Source organism: Bos javanicus, chromosome 4 (assembly GCF_032452875.1).
Source record: "Bos javanicus breed banteng chromosome 4, ARS-OSU_banteng_1.0, whole genome shotgun sequence".
In the NCBI taxonomy this organism is placed as follows: domain Eukaryota; kingdom Metazoa; phylum Chordata; class Mammalia; order Artiodactyla; family Bovidae; genus Bos; species Bos javanicus.
The window spans coordinates 26,979,755-27,004,561 of record NC_083871.1 but is presented as its reverse complement, the minus strand read 5'-3'; the positions used below and the strand labels follow the sequence as shown (position 1 = coordinate 27,004,561).

The window sequence follows — 24,807 nt, the reverse complement described above, 5'->3', positions numbered from 1 at the left end:
TTTCAGACCAGTCTATCCATATGGGGATGGGGAAGCCTTGGCATTGTCCTTTCTCTAATAACATTTGGACCCTTTGTAATATTTTATTTGGCATTTTATATCCTCTGCTTTGTGGGTGGGTAAGTATTCTCAATGATAATTTTATAGTTTATGTCATGTTCAGTTGTTCAGAATGGAAACATGACCATGAGACCTCAATAAGAAAAAAAAAATGACCATAAGAAATGGCAGCATGCTTTGTGAATGCTGTTATTTTTACCAAAGTTAAAAATAGTAAAATTAAGATACCTATAGAAATAAAAGTATAGATAGTTACGATTTGTACCAGCAGTAGGGGTAGTTATATTCAAAAAAATTTTTATTTTATGGTGATACAAACTTTTTTGTATAATTTGGAAAGTTAAGAATTTTTTATTCTTTTTGGTGTTGTGTAAAATTTTTAAATTCTTTTGTTGAAGTTCTGTGAAATTTTCTAGATAAGGTGAGATATAGATAGGCTGTAGAAGAACCACTAAAAACTCTGAATTAAGCATTAAGGCACATGAAAGGATCTGAAATTCCAAGTTCATTTTATGTCGTAAATTGATCTGTTATTCTGTTCCAAGTTATTGATCTCACTGAGACTTGCTGCCACAGTAAGGGGACTTCAATTTATATACCAACAAGCATCCCCACATCATCTCAGGATCAGTTAATTAAGCATTCCCAGGTTACTCAGTTACAGTCAATGAGTATCATAATTCCTGAGTCAAAAATCTTTTTTATTTTGGCTCTCATTATGAAGAACGATGGTCCTTTATTGAATGTAGCTTTATATAGTTTAATGCCTTATGAATTTTAAAAGCAAAAGCAGGCTTTTGTATATATTAAGTAAAATAATTACTATAATATGTAAAATAATATAAATAAAAGTATATAAGTAAAATAATATAACTGAAAGTCATCTAAGTTTTAATTTTTTTCATTAAATTTTAAAAATATGTTTTTGTTCTTTTGCCCACTTAACATTGCAAGTCAGAAGAGAATTAATACATTTTCTTATGGAAGCTACCAGGTGTTTTTTTAATTGGGGATGGTTTTGGCTAGTCAAACTTAAGTTTTTGAGTTCTGCAATTTACCTGTATACAGTGTTGATAATTTACCTGTATACAGTGTTAATAATGTATACATTCTGCTTATAGTAAAGCTAATCACATTTTGTAATGTAAAGAAAACCTTTGATTTTTTTTCTTTTTTCCTTTTGGATTGTTATTTTAGGATACTTTAAATACCAGTGTGGGTTATTTAATGGCATTCCATTATGTTTGGTCATGCAATTTTCTACAGCACCTGTTTTTTCTTAAACCTCAAGGCTGAAGCTATGAATTAGGTTCTAAGATCAGACTGTTCTTAGCTTTCTTTCCTACTGTCACACTGTGGGCAAAGGTGCACATTTTATCAGTCTGTTTTATGATAATGTTTTTAGAAATACATTGTTAATGTAATATAAGCATTTTATTGTGTCTAGGTAAAACTAAAATACAAGACCAACTTGATTCTTAGTAATAATGTTTGATACAACACAGATATGTGAAATTTACTTATAATTCTGTGGCCAGTCTTTTAAAAAAGAAACAGACTTGAGGACGTAAATTGACTTGAGTGTATCTGTTTCTCCACCCGCCTCCCTGTGCTGAAGAGCAGTGATGTAGCAGATCACCACAAAAAGCGGAGGACCTTGAAAATCTTCCTTTCAGTACCTGAGGCTGGCTATGTTTAATTTTTCACTTTCTCTTCTTGTCACTATACTCTTTCAATCATTGTAAGATTACTATAAATCATTATAAAATTAAAATTTAATTTTCTTTTATGGATTTTCTGTCTACTCAGTAGTGCTTCAATTTGTTTGGTCAATTTTAAATGTAGGAAATACTGATAGCATTTAATCAATACTTAAAGTAGTTCTAAACCAGTATTTGTCTTACTTTGACTCCATAATTGTTTTTAAAAATAGCTTTTTGGGATATATTTATGTTTCTTTTTAAATTCCAGACTTATTTCAAATGAATTATAAATTGGATCATCTTTTTCCTGTATGAAAGAAAGTGAAGTCGCTTAGTCGTGTCCGACTCTTTGCGACCCCATAGACTGTAGCCTACCAGGCTCCTCTGTCCATGGGATTTTCGAGGCAATAGTACTGGAGTGGATTGCCATTTCCTTCTCCAGGGGATCTTCCCAACCCAGGGCTCGAACCCAGGTCTCCTGCATTGTAGATAGACGCTTTACCGTCTGAGCCACCAGGGAAGTCCTTAGGACTGTAATTAATTTATATTAGATACTTCTAAGCCAAGTTTCCTAAATAGCTTTCCAGTCACTTACATTGTTTGAGAACTCCAAGAAAGTTTAATACAATTACTGAATAAGGCAGAATTTTAAATTAGCAATCGGGGTACAATATAAATGCAGATAATTTAGAGTCAAATCTGTATCTGTAAATGTATTAAGTATACCTAGGCTTTGTTTATATTCCTAGTGACAAGTTATCTCTCTCTCTAATTAGTTAACAGACCTATAGAAATACATCTCATTTGTCTTTATCCTTGGTTATTAGCTTACCTGCTTAATTAATGAAGGCTTATTATCCTAAAGTTTGAAAATGATGCCTGAGATTCTTATGAAATAATATTGAATGAAAACTTGGAAAGGCATTATTATATAAATTCACAAAATGTTTATAGTTTTTTTAAACTTCAAAACTTAACAAAATCTGTCAATTCCTTGCCTTGCCAAAGTCACAAACTGACTTTTTAGTGCATGATAAACTGTTAAATCAGAAAAATATGTGTTAAATTGTAGTGAAATTTTGTTTTGTATCTATAATTAAATTTCTTTCAGGGGTTTTGTTGTTACTCTGCTGTTTGGAAAAACAAACTCAGAGAAGTACCTAGAGCAGTGTGAACATTCATTTCTCCCTCCAACATCAACTGGGATTCCTAAGGTAAGAAGGGTAAAGGAATGTAAGACCTTAAAGCCCTGCTGTGTGTAGTGTTGATAATGTGATCGCCTTTATATGGCTTGGCGCATCTTCCTATAGTTCACTAATGCTGACTATAAACTTATGAGAGACTACTGATCAGGCTTAGAAAATGCATGTTGGATGTTAAAAGTGAGCATGCAAATTTGAGGAAAAGATAAAAATTTGGAATCTTTTCCTGCTGTCTTAACATAGAATTTTGATGCATCACAGCATCATGTCATTGTCAATTATTGAAATGTCAGTGAACGTACTATTTTGAATGAAGTAAATGCATAGGAACCAGAGCGGGGGAAAATGGGCATTTTTTCTTAAGCTCACTTGAAAAGTAGAGCTTGCAGTTAGGCTATGCTGTTTCTATAATTTTGTTACCTCAAGCTCAATTTTATGTCTTTCGTGTTGCAATTTTTCTTTTTTTTCAAATATCGTACTGTATAAATAAAATTGAAATTCCATACTAGATATAGGCTTCACATTCGCAATTCCTTCAGTTATTATTGTGGAATTGTAATGATTTTCATGTATGAAGAGAAGAAAATGGTCTGGAGTCGGTGCCAGTAACTGAATTTTATAATTACTAACATGTCCATTATGTGCTAATATGACTTTCATATTGATAAGTAAATACAGTTTTTCTAATACTTAGTGTTACCTTTAAAATAATCTTTGAAACTTACCTCTGCCCCCCTTTAAAACTCCTGTTAATGTGTATTCTCTGAATTTGCTTACAAATCTTTTTTGAGGTAATGAATCTTTTCTTTTTTAATTGAAGTATAGTTGGCTTACAGTGTTGTATTAATTTCTGGTGTACAGCAAATTGTCTCAGTTACACACAGACATGCATTCTTTTTTTAAATATTCTTCTCCATTATGGTTTATCCCAGATTTGATACAGTTCCCTGTGCTATACAGTAGGACCTTGCTGTTTGTCCATTCTAAGTGTAATAGTTTGCATCTTCTAACCCAGAACTCCCAGTCATCCCCTCTCCCTCCCCTCTTCCCTCTTGGTAACCACAAATCTCTTCTCTGTGTCTGTCATTCTGGTTCATAGATAGGTTCATTTGTGCCATATATTAGATTCAACATACAAGTGATACCATATGGTATATGTCTTTCTCTTTCTGACTTACTTCATTTAGTATGATAATCTCTAGTCACATCCACGTTGCTGCAAATGGCATTATGTCGTTCTTTTTTATGGCAGAGAAGTATTCTGTACTCTACACACACACACACACCCCCCTTTTATTTAGCTGTTGATGGACATTTAGTTTGTTTCCATGTCTTGGCTGTTGTGAGTAGTGCTGCTGTGAACATAGAGGTGCATGTATCTTTTTGAATTACAGTTTTGTCCAGGTGTATGCCCAGGGATGGGATTGCCCGATCATATGGTAGCTCTATTTTTAGTTTTCTCAGGAACCTCCATACTGTTTTCCATAGTGGCAACATCAGCTTACATTCCCACTAACAGTGTAGGAGGGTTGCCCTTTCCCCACACCCTCTCCAGCATTTGTTATTTGTAGACTTTAATGATGGTCATTCTGACCAGTACAAGGTGGGTGGTACCTCATTGTAGTTTCTATTTGCATTTCTTTGATAATTAGTGATGTTGAGCATCCTTTCATGTGCCTACTGGCCATTTGTGTGTCTTCTTGAAGAAATGTCTATTAAGGTCTTCTGCCCATTTTTCATTTGGATTGTTTGATTTTTTTGCCTTTTCTTTTTGAATCATTTCTTAGCCATCCATAGTTTCTATTCATTTGAATGGTACATAGAGAGGATGATGCAAAATATTTTAAATTATGATTTTAAACAGCAATAAATCATAATCAAGATTGGTTAAATCTTTATGATCTGTTTTTTGGTATATGGTATAAATAAATAGTGATTTTGATTTGCTTTTTCTAAAATGATTTATAAGTATATTTTATGAAAAAAATCTCAGTGGTTGCATGGGATAACTTGAAACATATGTTTTTAATATGCATTTGTGCTTTTTAAAATTTTTTTATCTGTTTATGACTGTGCCGGCTCTTTGTGCTGCGTAGGCTTTTTTCTAGTTGTGGCCCGCGGGGGATACTGTCTAGCTGCCGTGGGCGGGCTTCTCACTGGACGTGGCGTCTCCTGTCGCACAGCCCACGTGCTCTAGAGTGCGTGAGCTTCAGTGGTTGCAGCATTTTCGCTCAGTGGTTGCAGCTCTCTGGCTCTAGAGCACAGGCTTAGCAGTTACGGTGCATGGGCTTAGCTGCTCCACATCAGGTGGAATCCTCCCAGATTAGGGATCAAATCTGTGTCTCCTGCATTGGCAGTTGTATTCTTTACCACTGAGCCACCAGGGAAGCCCTGGTTTGTATTAATTAAAGAGTATCCTACTACTTTTTACCGTATTTCCAGGTCACTGATCTTTCTGAAAACTATGGACAAAAGAAATTAATTTTTTTTAGTTGCTGAGAACCATCCCTTAGTAAAACTTAATTTAAAATATGTTAATTTGGCAGCTGGTATACTCCTTTGGGCTGGGAGGGAGGAGGAAATGGGGGTGTGTTTAATAAAGACCATTATTAATTTGACTCACCTGAAACACTAATTTATGGTTTTAAATTTTCATTGAAATATGATAACAGTATACCTGATTTTTCAGTTTCTCACATTCTAAATAATGTTTGCTGATTATTGTTACTGAGGATATCTAGTTTTCTTAATTTGAGACATAGTATTTGCTTGATACCTGAGTCTCAAGAAATAAGGTTATTTATTAGCTTGAAGATAATGAGAGGGATGTTACAGTCAATATTTAGTTAGAAATAAACTATAGATATTTTGAATCAAGAAACTATGCAATAAAACATTATGATTCCCTTTCAGTGCTTAGAAGAAATGAAACGGGAAGCCAGAACTATAAAGATTGATAGAAGATTGACAGGTGCCAATATAATTGATGAACCTCTCCAGCAAGTGAGTTTCAGTATGTGGTATTTGAATTCCATATATTGTGTGCTGGGTGCATTTCTCTTGAAATACTAAGAAATAATTTTGCTATTTATGTAATATGCTGGAAATTCATTATAATGCTGTTCTTGGATTCTCTATATAAACTTGCTGCCTTATTTATGAACTTATTTATATGTGTTTGCTTTGTGTTAAACCCTTTTGGTTGAATTTACATTGAAAAAAAAGTTTTTATTAACATCTGATAGTGTTTCTAATTGTTTTAAGAGTTACAATGTTGCTCTTCAAAAATTTTTGCTCTTCAGCTGATGACTAAGCTAGTGGTTTGATAAGTCAGAGGTTTTTCTACTACTTTTGTTACTTTTTAAAATGGATATTACTGGCTTCATTCAAAAATACTTTAAAAATTAAAATTATTCTCTCCCAAAATATTTTCACTGATGCTCAATTATATAACTATTGCAAATAATGTGTACCTTAAAATTCTGAACATTATTTTATAGATAAACCCTTATTTAGTTTATCTGATTTGCAGAAAAATTATACATTATGTTGTATTATTTGCCATTTATTGGGTAATAATGCTGTTGACACTATCACTGGTATTAGAGTTAAGTGAATTATGTCATTTTTGTCATTTGACTGCAATGAATCTGATTATACTCTCAAAGAAAACATTTTTTTCAAGATTACTAGGGTCTCTTGATATTATTTTGCATCTCATTCCATCAAACTAACTAAAACTCTTCATTGTATTTTACCATTGGAAATTAATGTTTCTGCATGCTCCATCTTTAACCTGAATTTGGGTAGGGCTTCACCATAGATAATTCTTTAATTAACAAAAAATTAGGCAGTAGATGAATTGGGCTACCAAAATAACTTAATTTAATAACTTAATTTTTTGAAATGTTTTTTAGCATATTGATGCTCTTGTAATGAAGACAGTTATTTACTACCACAATTTATTAGATAGATAATAAATGAAAATTTCAAATAATCTTTTTAAGTTTTAGTTTGCCACTATTACTTTTTAAATCCTTAAAAACTGTATTTTTTCCTGTATTTTTGTTTTAGGTTATCCAGTTTTCCTTGAGGGATTATGTCCAGTATTGGTATTATACACTAAGTGATGATGAATCTTTTCTTCTTGAAATTAGGCAGACTCTTCAGAATGCACTCATTCAGTTTGCTACTAGGTAAGGTCACTGGATTGTATTTATGCGGAAAAATTTAAATATTGTTTGTATCAATAGGGAAAATAACTTTTAAATGGAAGGAGAAAATTGGTTATTCCAAGGTAAGTAGAGCAGTAGATTGTTATTGTGGGATAACTCTTAGTTTATGGAACTAGAGCCCTGAAAAACCTTTACTCTTTTACAACTGCAGAATGTTTATCTCGACTAATCCCTGTTTTCTAAGTCTGTGTGTCAGTTTCTTCCTCAGAACCCAGTTGTCCAATCATGTGACAGTTCAGAGTCTTTCATCCCACATATTGATAATACTTTTTCCCCTCTTACCCAGATACTCTTTGTTTTTAATTGCAATGTCATTCTTTTATTATATTGTTCAGGAAATAAGATTTAGTACAGTTAAACTCAAAGTAAATACTGAACCAAGGTGGCAGGGCCAGACAGACGGAACATGATTCAGAAATCTGGCAGTGAAAGACACTCTTGGGCATGACTAGGAGGTGTTTCACTGTCGTAAAACAGTAAGGCAGGCAAGGGGTTCTGAAACATAAGGCAGGATCAGGCCCTGTACCGTAGACATTAAGAAGCTTGTCTCAGATTGGTGTAAGGAATGGTTTGTATTCTGATGCCAACTGACCACTAGAAACCTCAGAAGGTTTTTGTTATTGTTGGCATTTTTAATATTAATATTTATATAAATATATGAAATATATAAATATGTGTAAATATAGATGCAGTGTGTGTGGTGTGCATATATATCTATATATATTTGTATGTCTGTATGTGTGGTAAAAGTAAATGTAAATACATAAACAGGATGGATCCCAATCTTCTAGAGTCATTTCCTCTGGAGTAACAGAGGAAATATTTGTTTGAACCCCATGCAGTTTCCATTTGTCTTCTATTGGAATAAGTAGAGTCTCTTTGACAGTTACCTGGCCACAGAATAGTATAGGAGTAGCTGCTGGCAACACAAATAAGCTAGCTTGTTCCTCCTTATTGGTCACACCTTAGCATGGTTCCTGCCAGTCTCCTACTCAAGCAGGGCTTTAGTAATAAACAAAGCACTAGCAAAAAAAACCCCAGAGTTACTGCATTTCCACCCTCTTGAATAAGTCTTTCCTTGGCTTGCACTAAGAACCCATGCCCCATAGGTGCTGTTCTGACTAGATTGTATGAAATGAGTGGGAGCAAGAGACAAAATGGCTAGAGCAAAATTGGGAGCCACTGATCCCCATCTGGAGATACAATTTAAGATGCCCACAGACTTGCAGGGAAGAGATGCAGAGGAATGGCGTGGCAGGGCTCATGTCTTGGGGAAAGCAAGGTGTCCTTGCTTGGCTTCACTTAATCGGCTTGCCCTGGGCAGCCATAGCCTCCATAACGCCACACATGGGCTCTTCATTTCCCAGGGAACTGCATGGGCTTGATGGGCTGCAAGTTCTTGTTCAGTGGGAATACCAGGAGGCAGGTGCAACTCCACGATAGCCTCTTCAGAGAGCCCCGCCAAAGGGCTGACGGTGCCCTGAAGCCTGATGCTAAGGGATGTATTCACTACCCTCTCCCCTTCCTCCATCTGGGGAACTATTTTTTCATTCCAAAGGGGCAGAACTCTAGCAGTAGTGTCCTTCAGACTTTCACAGGAGGGTAGCTGATGGCTATTGAGGTCTGCATGCCTGCAGTCTTACTGGTGTTGCTGTTGAAGGGATAGTCAGGCTTCATGGAGATGGTAGAACATGACAGCATCTCCAGATCTTTACCTGGGCTTCATCCTGCTTGGCAGCAACATCTGCCTTATTGCGGCTAAGTCTGCACTACTGGCAGCCACAGTTGATCAGTGGCATCTGGTGTAGTCCAGAGAGTCCCAATTGTTGCTTCTGCACCTGGTGAAGCAGATGTCAGACTCCTAACCAGTATCTTGTAGCACCTGCATGTTGTGCTTCACCTCCTGACGCCCACTGTGCTCATGTTGGCTTCTCACCAGCCAGTGAAGCCATCCTCCGTGTCCATGTACTCTTCTGTGTGGGATCAGCACCGCCTTGTAGCCATCCATGGCGGTGGTTCTGGGGGATAGATTGGGGCTCACTGAGGTTCCAGAGTCATTCCAGGTAGTCTTCTTTATTCAAGTGCTGTGAGAAGAGCTCAGTGTAACTGCCCACTTATCTTAGGCACATACCTAATGGAGTCCTCTTAGAAGAACTCAAAGGAGCAGTCGGTAGAGAATATTCAGTTTATTTATTCACTTTCAGAAGAGAAGTATATTTTAATGAGATTTCCTTTAAGAAACTTTTCTGAGATATACTAAAATTCTCACTTTACAAACACCCTCTTATATACTGCCTAAATATTTTGGTCTGTATCCTTGTATTTAAACTACTTGATTTTTAGAGGGGCCATTTCATGTGGAGAAATTATTTATATTTTAAAGAAAGGATTTTATCTTTGGGTAAGTTTGCTATCTTCTTTTTTTTTTTTTTTAATAGAAGATTTTTCTACCCAGTACATGCAGTGATTTTCCTACAAGCCTATGGCCTCAAGGCAGGAGGCTACATTGCTGTGTCACAAGTAGGTTCTCAAATCTGAAGGTGTTATTCTCTAGCCAGCCCCTCTTCTTCCCCACTTAGGTTCTTGAAATGCACTTTTGTACTTCTGAGAGTCTTGGAGAGTAGAGCTTTGCCCTAGGGCTCTTACTTTGTTTCTGTTTCTGTCTGAATAGATATTTCCAGCTCATGCTGCCCTGTCAAGACTTTTCTTCTATAATTCAGTTGATCTTAAGGTTTAGAGTGGGAGATGAATTCCTCAGCCTCCGGTCACTGAGGCAGGCTGCAGTAGGTTTCATAGTTTGAATTTTAACCTTACTTAGATAGATTGAAGCCCCTTCTCTTTTATGATTAACAGCAAACATTTGGAAAGTAGCCAACCATAATTATGAGTGTAGATGCACTGTGGAATATAGAAAATATACTAACATATAATCAAAGAAGTCAGAAATTGGATTTTATGTCCTTTAGTTCATATATGTAACATTATTGCATGTTAGATATTGTTTAAGATCATTATTCTGAATCTGTTGGTCACTGCTTTTTATAGTAACACCCTTCTAATGACTTTTTCCCCCCTCTCTGCAAAGATGGAAGAAGAGTTCATTATTCTTTTGTCTGCCTGCTTAAGATTATATTAAAATATAAAAAATTGTAGACCTAGAAAGAATTTTGAACTAGTAATTGGAAGACTTGAGTGAGTTTGTATCCTCTTCTCTCATTTAACTATGGGACTGTGAGCAAGTATTCTAAATTTTTTGGATTTTGGTTTTTCTCATGTGTGAAATAAGTGTCATAAATACCTGCCTTGTACTGTATTCCTCACAGGGTTTTGGTCTGGAGCAAATTCATGTGTTCTTTTAACTCATATTTTATGTCTACTTTGCCTCAGCCAGATGCTGCAGATATAGCAGTGAATAAAGCAAAAATCCCTGGTCGGTAGAATGTAATGGAAATAGTTCATGTGAAAATGTTTTAAAAATTGTGAAGAATGTTAGAAATTTAAGTTTTTATGTCACCGTTCACCCATAATTTCACAGATAAGGAAGCTAAATTCCAGAAAGATTAAGCAGTTAGTCCAAGATTATCTGTTGAGTTGGGGGCAGAGTAAGAATCATTCTTAACAGTCACTATTCTGTCCCCCAGTCCCTAACAGATATATTGTGATCTAGATTATCATCTTAGTTTCCCTCACCTTTCTGTCATATCACTGCAGTGCTTTGCCTGTTCTTTGATCTTCTAACTACCTTTTCTTTAAACTTCCTGTTATAGTTTTTTTCTCCTTTCTCTAGCATTCTATTATTGTTCAATTGCTTAGTCATATCCAACTCTTTTGCGACCCCATGGACTGTAGCCCACCAGGCCCCTTTGACCATGGGATTCTCCAGGCAAGGATACTGGAGTGGGTTGCCATTTCCTTCTCTACTAACATTCTGTGCTTTCATGCTAAATATTGGGTGATTATAGGAAGAACCAAGTTTCTTCCATCCTAGACTGATCTGAATTTTGTCTTTGCTTGGTCGTTGGCCTTAAGTTTTGGGGCAAATTAATCAGCCTCTCTTGAGCTTTAGTTTCCTTATTCATAAAAAGCTGATAATATTACTTGTCTGTAGCATGTAGTGAGGCTCAGTTAATGTTTGTGCCTTCTCAATGAGTGGCTTTATTTTTGTCTTTCATTGGCTTTTTCTAGTAAAGCCATACTAAAATATATGTTTTCACAGGGGCTCCTTGATTATTTCCAATGAGAATATCAAGAAAATTAAGTGCTTATAATCATTACTTGAATACTTCTTAAATTCTTATTCTTGTCTGCTGTGCACTGCAAAGCGTACGTTATCTCTTCTCTCCTTCAAATTTCAATCTTGTATAGAGTTTTTAACCAGGGGCCCATGAAGCCTTGAAGATTTAAGCAAAATTTTCTGTGCTTTTTTTTTTTTTCCTTCTGAGTGGTTCCGTAGATTTTATTTTCAAAAAGGACCTATGAACCCCAGAAAGATTTAGAACCACCAAATTCTAGTGTTCATATTTATTTGGCACCTTGAGGAAACAATCACAGAATATCAGCATCAAACAAAATGCTAATTTTGTTATAACAGGAGGGAAAGGATATATGTAGAGTCTGAAATTCTGGTTTTGAGCTTTAGTTCTGTTATTTATTAAGCTCTATGGCACTGGTGGTACAGTGGTAAAGAATCCACCTGCCAGTGTGGGAGATGGTGGTTTGATCCCTGGGTTGGGAAGATCCTCTGGAGAAGGAAAGGCAACCCATTCTAGTACTCTTGTTTGGGAAATCCTATGGACAGAGGAACCTGGAGAGCTATAGTCCATGGGTCACAAGAAGTCGGACATGACTTAGTGACTAAACAACATGACCTTGAATGGATAAGAAACATAAATTCTTTGCATCTAGTGACAACGTGTATCTGCTTATCAGGTTGTTGTTAAGATTAATGGCATCAGATATGAGAGAGTACATTGTAATGCCACACGTCATCCTAACTTTAGTACCTGTTTCTAGTAGCAGTTTGGGGAAGGAAACCTTCCCAGGGAACTCTTTAGTTCTCTGTGGAACCTGGGCATTAACCTGGAACTTTAGGGGATGAATCTGTGATAACCTGTATATTTTTAATTCTCTCTTCAAATAAGATAGCATGACATTGGAGAGAAAGCCTTGGGAGATCTGTATTGTAATTCTACCTGTACCATTAAGTTACAGTATACTTAGAAAATTTCCTGACATATCTGTAAAATGGTGATACTGATACTTGTCACAAACTCTGAGTTGTGAGGGGCAAATGAGATCATATGCATGAAATATTTCATAAAGTGTTTGTCAACCAATAAATGATTTTTTGAGCAAGTTATTTAACTTTCTGTGCCTCAATCTCAGCATCAGCAAAATGAGGTAATTTTCTCATAGGGTTGTTGTAATAATTATATGAGAGAAAAGAACATGTAAAACACCATAGGAATCTGGCACATAGTATGTATTCAGTGAATGTTAACTTCTTTCTTCTTGTTTTTGTTATTTCTTACATTTCTGGGAATATATGCACACAGATTCTCTTGTCTTCTTAGCTTCATTGTTGTTTGAGGGGGAAGGGCAGAGGAAACAAAATTAAAACACATGAAATGGAGAGAAACTGGTTATTTGGGTATTATTTAAAGGATTTGATCTAGAGGTAGAATGGACCAGAGTACCTGAGCAAAACCTGATGTGGATTGAGCCCAAAACTGGACTTCAAGAATGGGTGTATAGAGGTAAAGGTTAGTGGTTAATTGTATATTTTTATAATTCTTATACCATACTCTTCACCCACTTTAAGTTGTTGGCTCTCAGTGTATTCAGAGTTGTGCAGCCTTTATCACATTTACTTTAAGAATGTTTTAATGGCCCCACCAAGAAACCTGATATCCACTAATCAGTCTCTTCCCATATCCCCCACAAGGTTCTACCTCTATGTAGTCAACTATATATTTTTTCTATGTCTTTATCGACATTTTACATGAATGAAATAATATATGATCTTTTGTGACTAGCTTCTTTCACTTAGTGTAATGTTTTCAAGGTTCATCCTTGTTCAGTTCAGTTCAGTTCAGTCACTCAGTCGTGTCCAACTCTTTGCGACCCCGTGGACCCAGCACGCCAGGCCTCCCTGTCCATCACCAACTCCTGGAGTTCACTCAAACTCATCTCCACTGAGTCAGTGATGCCATCCAACCATCTCATCCTCTGTCGTCCACTTCTCCTCCTGCCCTCAATCTTCATCCTTGTTGTGGCATGTATTATTAGTTACTCCTTTTCATTGCTGAATAATTTTCCGTTGTATGGACACACCATGTTTTGTTTATCCATTCATCAGTTGGTAACCATTGCGGTTGTGTCTACTTTTTGGTTTTTATAAAGCATGCTACTATGAGCATTCATGTACATGTTTGTGTAGACTTGATGTTCTCATTTCTCTGAGATGTATACCTTGAAATGAAATTTCTGGGTCATATGGTAACTCTGTTTAATCTTTTGAGGAACTGCAAACTTTTAAGTGGCTGCTCATTCCTGCCAACAATGTATGAGTGTTCAGTTTCTCTGCCTTTGCCTGTACTTGTTATTGTCTGGCTTTTGATTAAAGTCATTCTCCTTGGTCTAAAGTGGTATTTCATTATGGTTTTGATTTACTTTTCCCTGATGGCTAATGATATTAAGCATCTTTTCTTGTGCTAATTAGTTATTTGTATATCTTGGACAGAGAGTGTCTTTCAGAGCTTTTCCCTGTGTTAAAACTAGGCCATTGTTGACTGTACTGCATTGCTTCCTGGTTTTATAAATACAGTTTTACTGTTTTATTGGACAGTTCTGCTCATTTGTTCGCATTTTGTCCATGGCTGCTTTTGTGCTTTAGTGGCAGAACTGACTGAGGTAATGTGGCCTGCAAAGCCTGAAACCGTTCCTGTTTGGCTCTTTAGGAAAAGAGTTTGCATCCATTAAAATATTAAGAAGTATTATTCAAGAAATAGGAAAAATATTGGAATAAAACTCATATACAAAGAAGTTGTACACTGTATGATTTTAGGTGTGTTAAAATTGTAAATATGTGAGCATAGCAAACAGTAAGAGAAAAAAATAGTAAAATATTAACAATGATCTTTGGATTGTGGATGTATGGCTAATTTACAGCTGATATAGAAAAATCTAAAGAAAGAAATGACATTTTACAAAACAGGCATGCATTATTCTTGTAGCCCAAGACAGGAACATTTGGTGCTCAGCACTAAAAAAAAATATATCTAGGATGACTTTTTTCAACTAAATTTATTTTCCTGTTTTTTATATTATTATGAGCACATAAATAAAAGAATCCTTTTTTTCAGCTGTATATGACATGTTTTGTACAGATAGCCATTGTATCCTTACTTCCTTGTGAAGTTATCTTGAAATTAGTGCTTACATATAGTTGTTTTTGTACATAATGGGGTAGTCAATACGCAATAGATTATTGTTAACCGAGTTTCCATTTATGACTTCTTGGTAATTTTTTTCCCACAGAATTTAATGTATTTCACTGTTGGGTCTACGAATGTTTCATTTATCAGATAAATTTTACTGAAAACCTTGTTTATTAAAATACTTAATAAGATGAATTTAATTGTTAGTACTTAACATTATACTTAAGATGCACACTTAGCCCCAGGTTGTTTTTTGTTTTTTTTTCATGTAGCTTAAGGCTTCCAGCTCTGTGTTCTTTATACTCAACCTCTAAATTAGGTGAGTGTGCTTTATGTGTGTTCTTCTAATTTTTTCTTTATATTTGGAGATTGAAGTTCTTTAGAACTTCTGCATTGTAGAACTGGATGGATTTTTTTATGTGGAGTTGTAGTTCACTGAGTACCATTTCCATACTATGGCTATATAAAACTGCAGGCCCAGATTTTTCTCCATTTCTACCAATTTGTTTATAACTTTTATGAGTCAGAAGATTTCGTGTAGTTCAAGGTGTAGCAGATAAACTGAATTGAAACTCAGGAATCCTGTTTTTGTTTTAACAAAACCTTTATCTCACTAACTAATCTGGAATAAATAATTTACATTTTTGGCCTTGTAATTATAAAGGTTTGTGGTAATTCTTTCAGATCTCTTTCAGTTCTGAAATACTGAGATTCCCTGATATAGTTGTTACTAATCTCGATCTGTTTGCCTTCACTCATATCTCCTCTTCAAAACACTCACATTCTCTATCACACCCCACATTTTGAATACCATTTGGAGAGTTATTTTTTTAGATTTAATTTACTTTGGGATTAAAGTACTTCTCTGGTCTGCTGTTTTACTGATAGTAAATCTTAAAGTAGGATGATGATAAACTATATTTAAACCTTTTATTACATTTCTGCATGGTCAGAAAGGATGCAAGACTTCAAACATCTAAGATATGTACTAGACCAATCTTTTCCCTATAGTTAAGCAGTTTTGTATCAATGAAACTTGACAGTTTTTTACTTGATTATCCAAACTACTGCTCTTCTCTATAGAATACTAAAAACAATAAATTTGTAGTTTTGTAAGTCTGCTACTTTAAGTTCCCACCGTGGTGGATTTTAAGCTGTGAGCATAAAGTCACTGCATGTGGGGTTAGGAGAGAGATGTGCTCATTTGGCTCTCCCCCTGCAGCACATGGGGCTTCCTAGGTGGAGTTAGAGGTAAAGAGCCCATCTGCTAATGCAGGAGGTGCCAGAGACATGGATTTGATCCCTAGGTCAGGAAAGATCCCCTAGGGAAGCGAATCCCATGTACAGAAGAGCCTGGCGGGCTACAGTCCATAGGATAGCAAAGAGTCAGACTTGACTGAAGCGACTTAGCATGCACGCATGCTGCAGCACACAGAGGGAGGAGGTGCAGCTGAGGGAAGGGAGCAGACTAATTATAACCATAAAGTGGTGAAACTTGTGTCCTCATGGTTGCTAACTTGGCTCCTGTGAAAGAGTGATTCTCCATGTATTTTTGAGGATTATGGTAGAGAGTGATCATAAGTTTAATGTAAATTTAGGAATGTTGTGAAAAATTAGTTTAATTATTTTATACTCAGTCCTAAATTCTTGAAGTAGTTTTTAAAAGGGAAGCAAAAATGCTCTAGGGAAGTGGTTATGGTAACTTGAAATATTTATGAGCAAATTGAGACTGGAAGAAGGGAAAGTCTTTAAATGGATTTAGAAGCAAGTTTACAATTCTTTGCTTTTAAAATATTGCTCAAATTCAATTTTAGGCTGAAGCTTTTGATGCTAACAAAGTACTCCCTCAAGGACTCTTAAGGATGGAAACATGTAAAGGTTTATGTATTTTAAAAAGTATATCCTTTATGATAGTGAATTCTGAGGGGGTTAACTGTCTGATTCAGTGACTCAAGGAAGGAATTTTTTTCTTTTACAGATAGGTCACTCACTTTCGGCAAAAGATGGCTGTGAGTCAGGTGATCAAAAAAACTAGTGGAATAGAACTTCTCAAAATGTCTTCAAAGATGCTTGTCAAAATCTACCCAGTAAAACTAGGAATTTTGCTAGTGATTTTTTTAAAAAAATGTCTGATATTTCTTCTTTAGAAGGTAAAAGACCTCATTTAGGAGATTAATACATATTATTGTATTTTATGCAGTTGGTTATTATATTGCCCTTACTGATTAATATACATTTAAAAAGCCTTTATATGTGATAAGTGTGTATGACTTTTGATATATATTCACACATATACAAACACGAATACTATACAGTGTATATACTATGCAGTATACTGTGTCATTTTTAATGTTTTAAGATAATATCTTAGTAATCATTCCTGTGAAAAAATAATACAGCATAAGGAATGAAACATTTATCATAGGATTGTTTCTGTGGGAAGATCAGTTTTGACTGTTTTCATTTTGATATAAAGGACTTTTTCCAGGACAGTGTTCTGCCAAGTGTGTGAAGATTGCCTCTACTGCCCAGCAGTCACCCACTTCTTTAGTTAGGCAAGTCGTCGTGATGACTACGTGATCAACTACGGGTTGATCATGCTCATTCCCTTCTTTTGCTTGTTCCTATATCCTTACTTTCCCTGTTAAATGGTACTCATTCATCAATCATAGTACTCATTCATCAAGATTTTTTTAATCTTTTTTAACTTATGACATAGCACTTAACTTCTGCTTATTTCTGTATGTGACTCTTTTTGGAATGGTACGAGTTCTGTACTACTGTAGTAGAAGTTCTCTTTAGTTAGCCAGTCCATTCCCTTTGTACGACATACTAACTCATGCCTGTAGCATTAAAGCTAGGCTAATAGACTACTTTCTTGTACTTCTGCCCATTTCTGTTCCCACTTTTTGAGATTTAAACTTATCAAAAGTCACTTGTATTAATAGATTCTTGGGCAAAGAAAATTTCATATAATAGGTCTGTAGTGTGAGCTGAACAGGGATACTTTAGAGGAGCAAGACAATTGAGTGTGTTAGAAAAGGAAGTTGTATTTGTTTCTGAACCTGTGTACCCTGGTTATATTTTTTATTATAATCATATAATTTAATTTACCCCTACCTATTTTGAAGAAATATGAGTATGACAGGGTAGTTCCTGTGAAAATGAGGTCACTTGCTTTGGAATTTACTCAGAGCAAGTTGCTGAATAGATTGCAATTGAATTAGGTGTGCAAAAGACAACTACAAAATACTGGTGAAGAGCCTTGAAAGACCCTTACTCTGCGTTCAGATTTGTTTACAAATGTCCTTAGTTGTTATGTCATTTAAAAGAAACTGGAAACCATAACTTCTTCAGTGTGAGAATGATTTATTCAAGACAAAGGCTACATTAATAACACTTAGCAAAACATTAATCAAAAGGTCTTGTCTTTGTCTTATATTGAATGATTTATATGATTGAAGTTAAAATGACATACATTCATGATTCCCTCTTTTGATCAGATATTTTATTTACTCATTATCACTTTTCCATGTATTGTGTTCCTGTGTGCCTGCCTATGTGTATGTTGTATTTGGTTAATCATAGATTCTTAAAGCTGTAAGTGTCCCTAGAGAAAAACCGTGGGATGTGATATGACTTGCTGAATTTCACAACTAATGAAATGGTGTATCTTTTACTTGAATCAAGGGCATGTATGCCAGTCCAGGCCTCTTTACAGAAGTCTTTAATTGATTTTGATGTGTGTTTTGTATTCCTTATGATAAGCTGTATACTGCTTAGAATAGATGGAACCAGTGAAGCAATTTGTGTAATCTCAGTCTCAGCCCCATATTTAGGACATTCAGTGCCTTTTTTAGGCTTTAGCATTAAGTAGCTTTAGGTTTTGGAGAAGGCGATGGCACCCCACTCCAGTACTCTTGCTTGGAAACTCCCATGGACGGAGGAGCCTGGTAGGCTTCAGTCCATGGGGTCGCTAAGAGTCGGAAACGACTGAGCGACTTCAGTTTCACTTTTCACTTTCATGCGTTGGAGAAGGAAATGGCAACCCACTCCAGGGTTCTTGCCTGGAGAATCCCAAGGATGGAGGAGCCTGATAGGCTGCCATCTACAGGGTCGCACAGAGTTGGACACGACTGAAGCGACTTAGCAGCAGCAGCTTTAGGTTTTAGAGAGGCAAAAAGAGCTTCTCAATCAATGTGTGTCCCATTTCAGAACTTTAAGGAGTAAGGAAGAAGCTGTTCTAGGTGGTTCATGGGCCATTCTCCAGGCACCTGTTAACAGTGCTCTGACCCTGAAAGAGAAATCAATAAATTGGTATGTATTGAGTGCCTCCAGTGTTTAACGTATTATTTAGCCATTGGGAACAACACTGTGAATAAAACAAACACAGTGGAATAAAACAGATGAAATCCCTGACTTATCTCAGCAATTGAATTATTTAACTGCAGATTCTAGTGCTATAGAACTAAGCACTGTAACCAGAGATCTCCAGACCTAGTGTGAAGGAGTACGGCAGAGGGTGAGGGTCAATGCAGGGTTCTGTGTGTGGAGCCAACATTTTAGATAAACTCGAAAGCATACATGGGAATTGTCAGGGGAATGTGGAGGAGAGAAAGTAAATTTGTAGGGAGTAGACAGAGTGAGCAAACTTGGCAGAAGAAATAGTCTGTCCAGAGGCACTGAGATAAGAACAGAACCAAAGAGGAAGGAAGAGAGCGAAACAGACGATGAGGAAGTAAGCAGGGACCCAGATATGCATGATCAGGGAGTCATTAAAGTATTTTTAAAGCTCTTGTTTCGTATTATCATATTTGTATTTTTAAAAAGATCACTCTGGCTGCTCTATGGAAAACAGAATGAAGGGAGAGACAAGAAAGGACATGGGAGACCAATGAAAAGGCCAGGAATAAGATGCTGGTATTAGAGGTGAAGATAAGGCCTAATATATATTCAGAGAGGTTCACTTTATAGTTTGACTGTTGCTTTTGTTCTTTGAGACTTCATTTCTTATTTGCATTCCTAGTTAACCATTGTAATTCATGCAGTCATTCTATCAAGATATATAAGCTACAGGAACCTACTATAAATTTTATTTTTTTGGAGTAGGGTTGAATATATTCCTTATTCTCTTGGTCATATAGGAAGTATGCTCTCATTTTTAAATTCAAGAAATGAAAGCTTCTAAGTAATAAAATGAAAGTATAGATAATAGGATTCATTGTATAATAATCTAGATGTTTTTACTAGAAGACATGTGGGGAAATATTTTAAACAAAGTGAAAAAGAGCCTTGACTGCAGTTATGGTTTAAGAATAATAGTATTAAGAACTCAAATAGAAAGCTATTTGTAGATCAATAGAAGGAAATGTGGCTATTACATAAATTAAATGATTTTTAAATTTATATTTACATTGCACTTATTATATTAGTCATATACCATAATTTTAGGAAGTACTTCACTGTCAACAAAATGTTTTCAAATTATAAGGTAAATACTACTAGAAATTATTAGTAGATATTTTCCTAATTTATAAGTGGGCAGTCATGTACTACTGTTGTTCCTATCTTCCTTACCTAGAATAGTTCCTTTGAATTGAGATTTACATTAAATTTGTATGTATTCAGTGAAAATGAGTCAAGCAGAGGGAAAATAATTACCTTGGACAGGGAATATGAAATATTATGCTTCCTGTTTTCCTCACCTCAATGTATTTATATATTGAAAGTAGAAATCTGTGTTTAATAATTAAAATAATTTTTTATATTTGCATTACTGATTAACTTCCAGTCATGTTAAATATTACTTTTACATCCTTTTATATCTTCTTCAGATGTCTCATTTACATCTTCTAAGATGTATTGAGATAGGTTCTAAAATTAATGAATTTATTTTGCTTGAATTTCAATAAATTCTATAACAGCACTATACATGAAACAGCACATACAATTTGAAAGATTCTGCTTCTAAATTTGTTAGAATGAACCTTTTATGGATTAAATGAATTTATGGTCTATACCATGTAAATTTTGTTCTTATACAAATTTTCAAGTTTGGATGATTTTGTATAGATATTCATGTAAGGATTTTTGAAAGATGCTTACACAGATAATAGTGCTTTTCTCTTTAAAATAAGAAACAAAGATTCTAGAGACCTCGAAGTATTTAATATACATGGCTCATATAGTCTAATGATAACCCCTCTGCAAATCTGAACACTCAGGTTACCTTTATTTTTATTAAGTTGACTTGTATTTTATGTACTTATAATTTACTTTCCATGTGTATAATAGATTATAATTGCACATTAAAAAGTATATTAATGTTAATAATTTGTTTTTATTTGAAAACAGCCATCTGTGATATTCCTCAGTGCTGTTATCACATTTATAAGGTTTTTCTCCAAAAACAGTAATCAAATTAACTTACTCACTTGCTTTTTTATGTATGGTGAATTAGCATGATGACTTATGGTATACTTTTTTTTTTTTCCTCTCCTTTATTGCTCAGCATCTTTATGAATAACTCTTTGTCTTCTATTTGGTATGTTCATAAAGGGATGAATTAATTTTAATGTTAATATAAGGAAAACAGCATTGAAAAAATGCTTGTTTAAAAATATCACTTAATCAAAAGAGATGTGTAATCTGTTTTGTATTTATCTATTGTATTTGTTATATTTCACTGGTGTGCTAAATTAGCAGTGTTTGTTGAAGTCTTCTTTTATAAGAGTACTAGGTAGCTTAATAAAATTAGTTACCACTTTTTTCATGGGTAAGTGTGGTATTTTATACATTATTCTTTAAACCATTTCCAGGTGACTATAGCTATTTTGAATAGTTGAGTTTTTAAGTGTTTATATATGCAAACAGAAACCAATCAGGCTCACACCAAAGGTATTTGGTTCAAAACTTGGACTGTATAACTAAATGGAAGAATGTGGAGAATTCAGAAAGGGTTCAGAAAGAATCAAAAATCCCAAGTGCTCTTTTAAAAACAAGCAAAAGCATTCTAAGTTCTTAATGTGTTGTTATGTCTGGGATGAGAAATTGCCTGTTTTCTTTCCTGTTTTTAATTTTAAGCACTTAATACTTTTAAGCTTCGACACATAAAATACTTCAAAGCATACTGTTCAAAAGTTTAAATAGATTTGATAAACTATGGGTCTTTTGAAGAGGAATGCTAAGATGTAATACTAATTAAATGGACAAAAAGTATAAATAAATTCAGTCTGTGATGATCATGTTGTTTTTCAATAGTCATTGAATAAATTTATTTTTTGATTTAAAAAGTCATCCTTTTATGTAATGTGTTTGTTATAAGGTCTAAAGAAATAGACTGGCAACCTTATTTTACTACACGCCTTGTAGATGATTTTGGCACACACCTACGAGTATTCAGAAAGGCCCAACAAAAGATAACAGAGAAAGATGATCAAGTGAAAGGTAATAATATCTTTATCCCATTTGAAAATTAGGATTTTATTTTATTTTATTATTATTTTTTTAAATCCGTTTTTCTTTATTATTCTCTAATCTTGAATTGTTCCTTTTCTGTCCAGGTACAGCAGAAGATCTTGTAGATACCTTCTTTGAAGTTGAAGTTGAAATGGAAAAGGATGTTTGCCGTGACCTAGTGTGCACTTCTCCCAAAGATGAAGAAGGTTTTCTTTTTAATTTAACTTTTTGAGCATATTAACTGTTCACGTTAGTAGAGGCAAATTAGCAGAACCATTTAACAAATACCAGGGTAAAATCTACCCACTCCAGTGTTCTTGCCTGGAGAATCCTAGGGACGGGGGAGCCTGGTGAGATACCATCTATGGGGTCGCACAGAGTCAGACACAACTGAAGCGACAGCAGCAGCAGCAGGGTAAAATCTAAGAGTGAAGTTATTCTTACAGGACAGGAAGCTTAGTAAAAACACTACTGCTTATTTTATCTTTTAACTCTTAGAAGTAAATTTCCAGATTCTTTTTTCTTTTAAAGAGAGCCTTTTCAGTTAAAGAGAACTTCCTTTGTTGTCTTTTAAAATATAGCAAACACAAACATTTTATCCTTAGGAATTTACTTTTTTTGATCTGTAGTAATTTTATCTTCACCTTGAGTTTATTATTTCTAATTCGAGAATACACCTATTATTGTAAATATTTTCTAAGGGAATGATGACAATGTTTCAAATGAAATTTATAGAGTTGAATTGACTTTTCTTTTTGAGAGGTTAGACCAGATAAATTTTAGCTGAGGATGTTGTCTTTTCCTAGTTTTACAGTGACCGAGTCTGTGCTACTGGGCATATTGTTTTGATTATCAGGTTTTGATTATCAGTTACATAATTACCTTCCCAGGAAGTGTCAGCATATGAACACGTCAGAAAAGCATTGCTAGTCGTGGAAATTGTTTTCTTAGATTTTTAAAATGTGCTCAGCTTTTCTATTTCTTTGCTTTCTTTTCTGCTCTTTTCCGTTTTTCTTCTTTCCTTTTTATATTTATTATGCAATTCAGTTTTTAATTGCTCCTTCATTAGCATTAATATGAAATAACTAAATGTAAGGAATAGTTAGAATGATGTATAGTTCTTTTATGTAAATCAAGCCCTCTTCAATCAGTAAAATAGAAGAGCATGTTCTTTTTCTTATTACCTGCCAGGTTAGTGGAGGTTCTTTCTTGAAAAAGAATTGTAAGTATATTTTTAAATGTGCAGATAACTTAAGTATGTAGAGATGTGTGGTAGAAGAGTAGAATACTTGGTGCAACTAAAACTTTGGAGAAAAACACTTTTGTAATTGAAGTTTCTCAACAACTCAAGATTTAGGGTTCAGTTCAGTTCAGTCGCTCAGTCGTGTCTGACTCTTTGCGACCCCGTGAATCGCAGCATGCCAGGCCTCCCTGTCCATCACCAGCTCCTGGAGTTTACTCAAACTCATGTCCATCAAGTTGGTGATGCCATCCAGCCATCTCATAGATGTAGGGTAGAACTGGGCAAAGTAAAAAAGTGTATATTACTTTGATTAATGAATATTTGCTGTTTGGAGAATAACAAAGATTTTTATTGAATACTGATTAATTACTAAGATAATAAGCTTATATAATCAGCAAACTGCTTAATCCTGCCACTTTGTGTTTTATATCAAGAGTAGGTGGAGATTTTGTATTTTCTGTTATTATGGCTCCTTTTTTTTTTATTTCTAGGATTCCTAAGGGATTTGTGTGAGGTCTTATTGTATTTGTTGCTACCTCCTGGAGATTTCCAGAACAAGATCATGCGATACTTTGTCAGGGTAAGCTTAAACACATACCAAATACATGGCTGTAAAGAAACTTAGAGTAGTAATTACCAAATTTTTGGTCCCAGGACCCTGTTACACACTTAAAAATTATTAAGGACCCCAAATAGCTTCTGTTTATGTGGGCTTTGTCGATCAATATTTATTATATTGTAAATATTAAAACTAAGGAATTTGGAACACAGAATACACAAGCACATTCCATTAACTATCATGCTCCATTCTGAAAATACCACTGTTTGCTTCCCTTTCCCTTACACCCCAGAGGTTCCTGGACAACACCTCAAGAACTGCTTGAGTTAAAGTTAGATTATGTTTTAAATTTTCTTTAACATTGTTGTTCAGTTGCTTATTCGTGTCCGACTTTTGCTACCCCATGGACTGCAGCACACCAGGCTTCCCTGTCCTTCACCATCTCTCTGAGCTTGCTCAAACTCATGTCCATTGAGTCGGTGATGCTATCCAGTCATCTTGTCCTCTGTCATCCCCTTCTCCTCTCCTGCCTTCAATCTTTCCCAGCATCTGGATCTTTTCTAATGAGTCAGCTCTTTACATCAGGTGGCCAAAGTATTGGAGCTTCAGCATCAGTCCTTCCAATGAATCCTATAAATTTATCTAAAGTAGGCTAATTAAAATAACACTTCTGATAGAAACTTTCAAAAAAAACCCTGGGCAGCTAAGATTCTACTTCTTGGCATTGAAAAATAAATGTCAGATGAAAACAATAATTTTGGACTCATTTATTCTCTGGGTATAATCCTTTGGGATAAAATTCTGTGTGCAAATGTAAAGGAATAACATTTTGACTTTGATTACTGGTTATGACCAAGAAATGCTAGCTACGTTAGTCCTTACCCTGGCTCAATGGGTTAAATTAAAAG

General features: G+C 35.0%; 1 protein-coding gene and 1 pseudogene across 8 annotated transcripts in view; one reads left to right on the top strand and one right to left on the bottom strand.

Moving 5' to 3' along the window:
* SNX13 (sorting nexin 13) overlaps positions 1 to 24,807 on the top strand; it is a 148,512-nt gene that overhangs the window by 51,207 nt on the left and 72,498 nt on the right. For 5 of the 8 annotated variants that reach the window (XM_061413643.1, XM_061413641.1, XM_061413642.1 and 2 more), the window contains exons 2-8: positions 7 to 119; positions 2,875 to 2,977; positions 5,879 to 5,968; positions 7,040 to 7,161; positions 21,964 to 22,085; positions 22,202 to 22,303; positions 23,832 to 23,920. In XM_061413643.1, coding sequence (XP_061269627.1) covers positions 7 to 119; positions 2,875 to 2,977; positions 5,879 to 5,968; positions 7,040 to 7,161; positions 21,964 to 22,085; positions 22,202 to 22,303; positions 23,832 to 23,920 — 741 coding nt within the window. Of the gene's footprint in view, positions 1 to 6; positions 120 to 1,678; positions 1,802 to 2,874; positions 2,978 to 5,878; positions 5,969 to 7,039; positions 7,167 to 17,132; positions 17,195 to 21,963; positions 22,086 to 22,201; positions 22,304 to 23,831; positions 23,921 to 24,807 lie in introns of those variants that run through there. The other 3 variants (XM_061413645.1, XM_061413646.1, XM_061413647.1) reach the window with 2 other exon arrangements.
* On the bottom strand, positions 8,386 to 9,208 carry LOC133246723 (phosphoglycerate mutase 1-like; annotated as a pseudogene).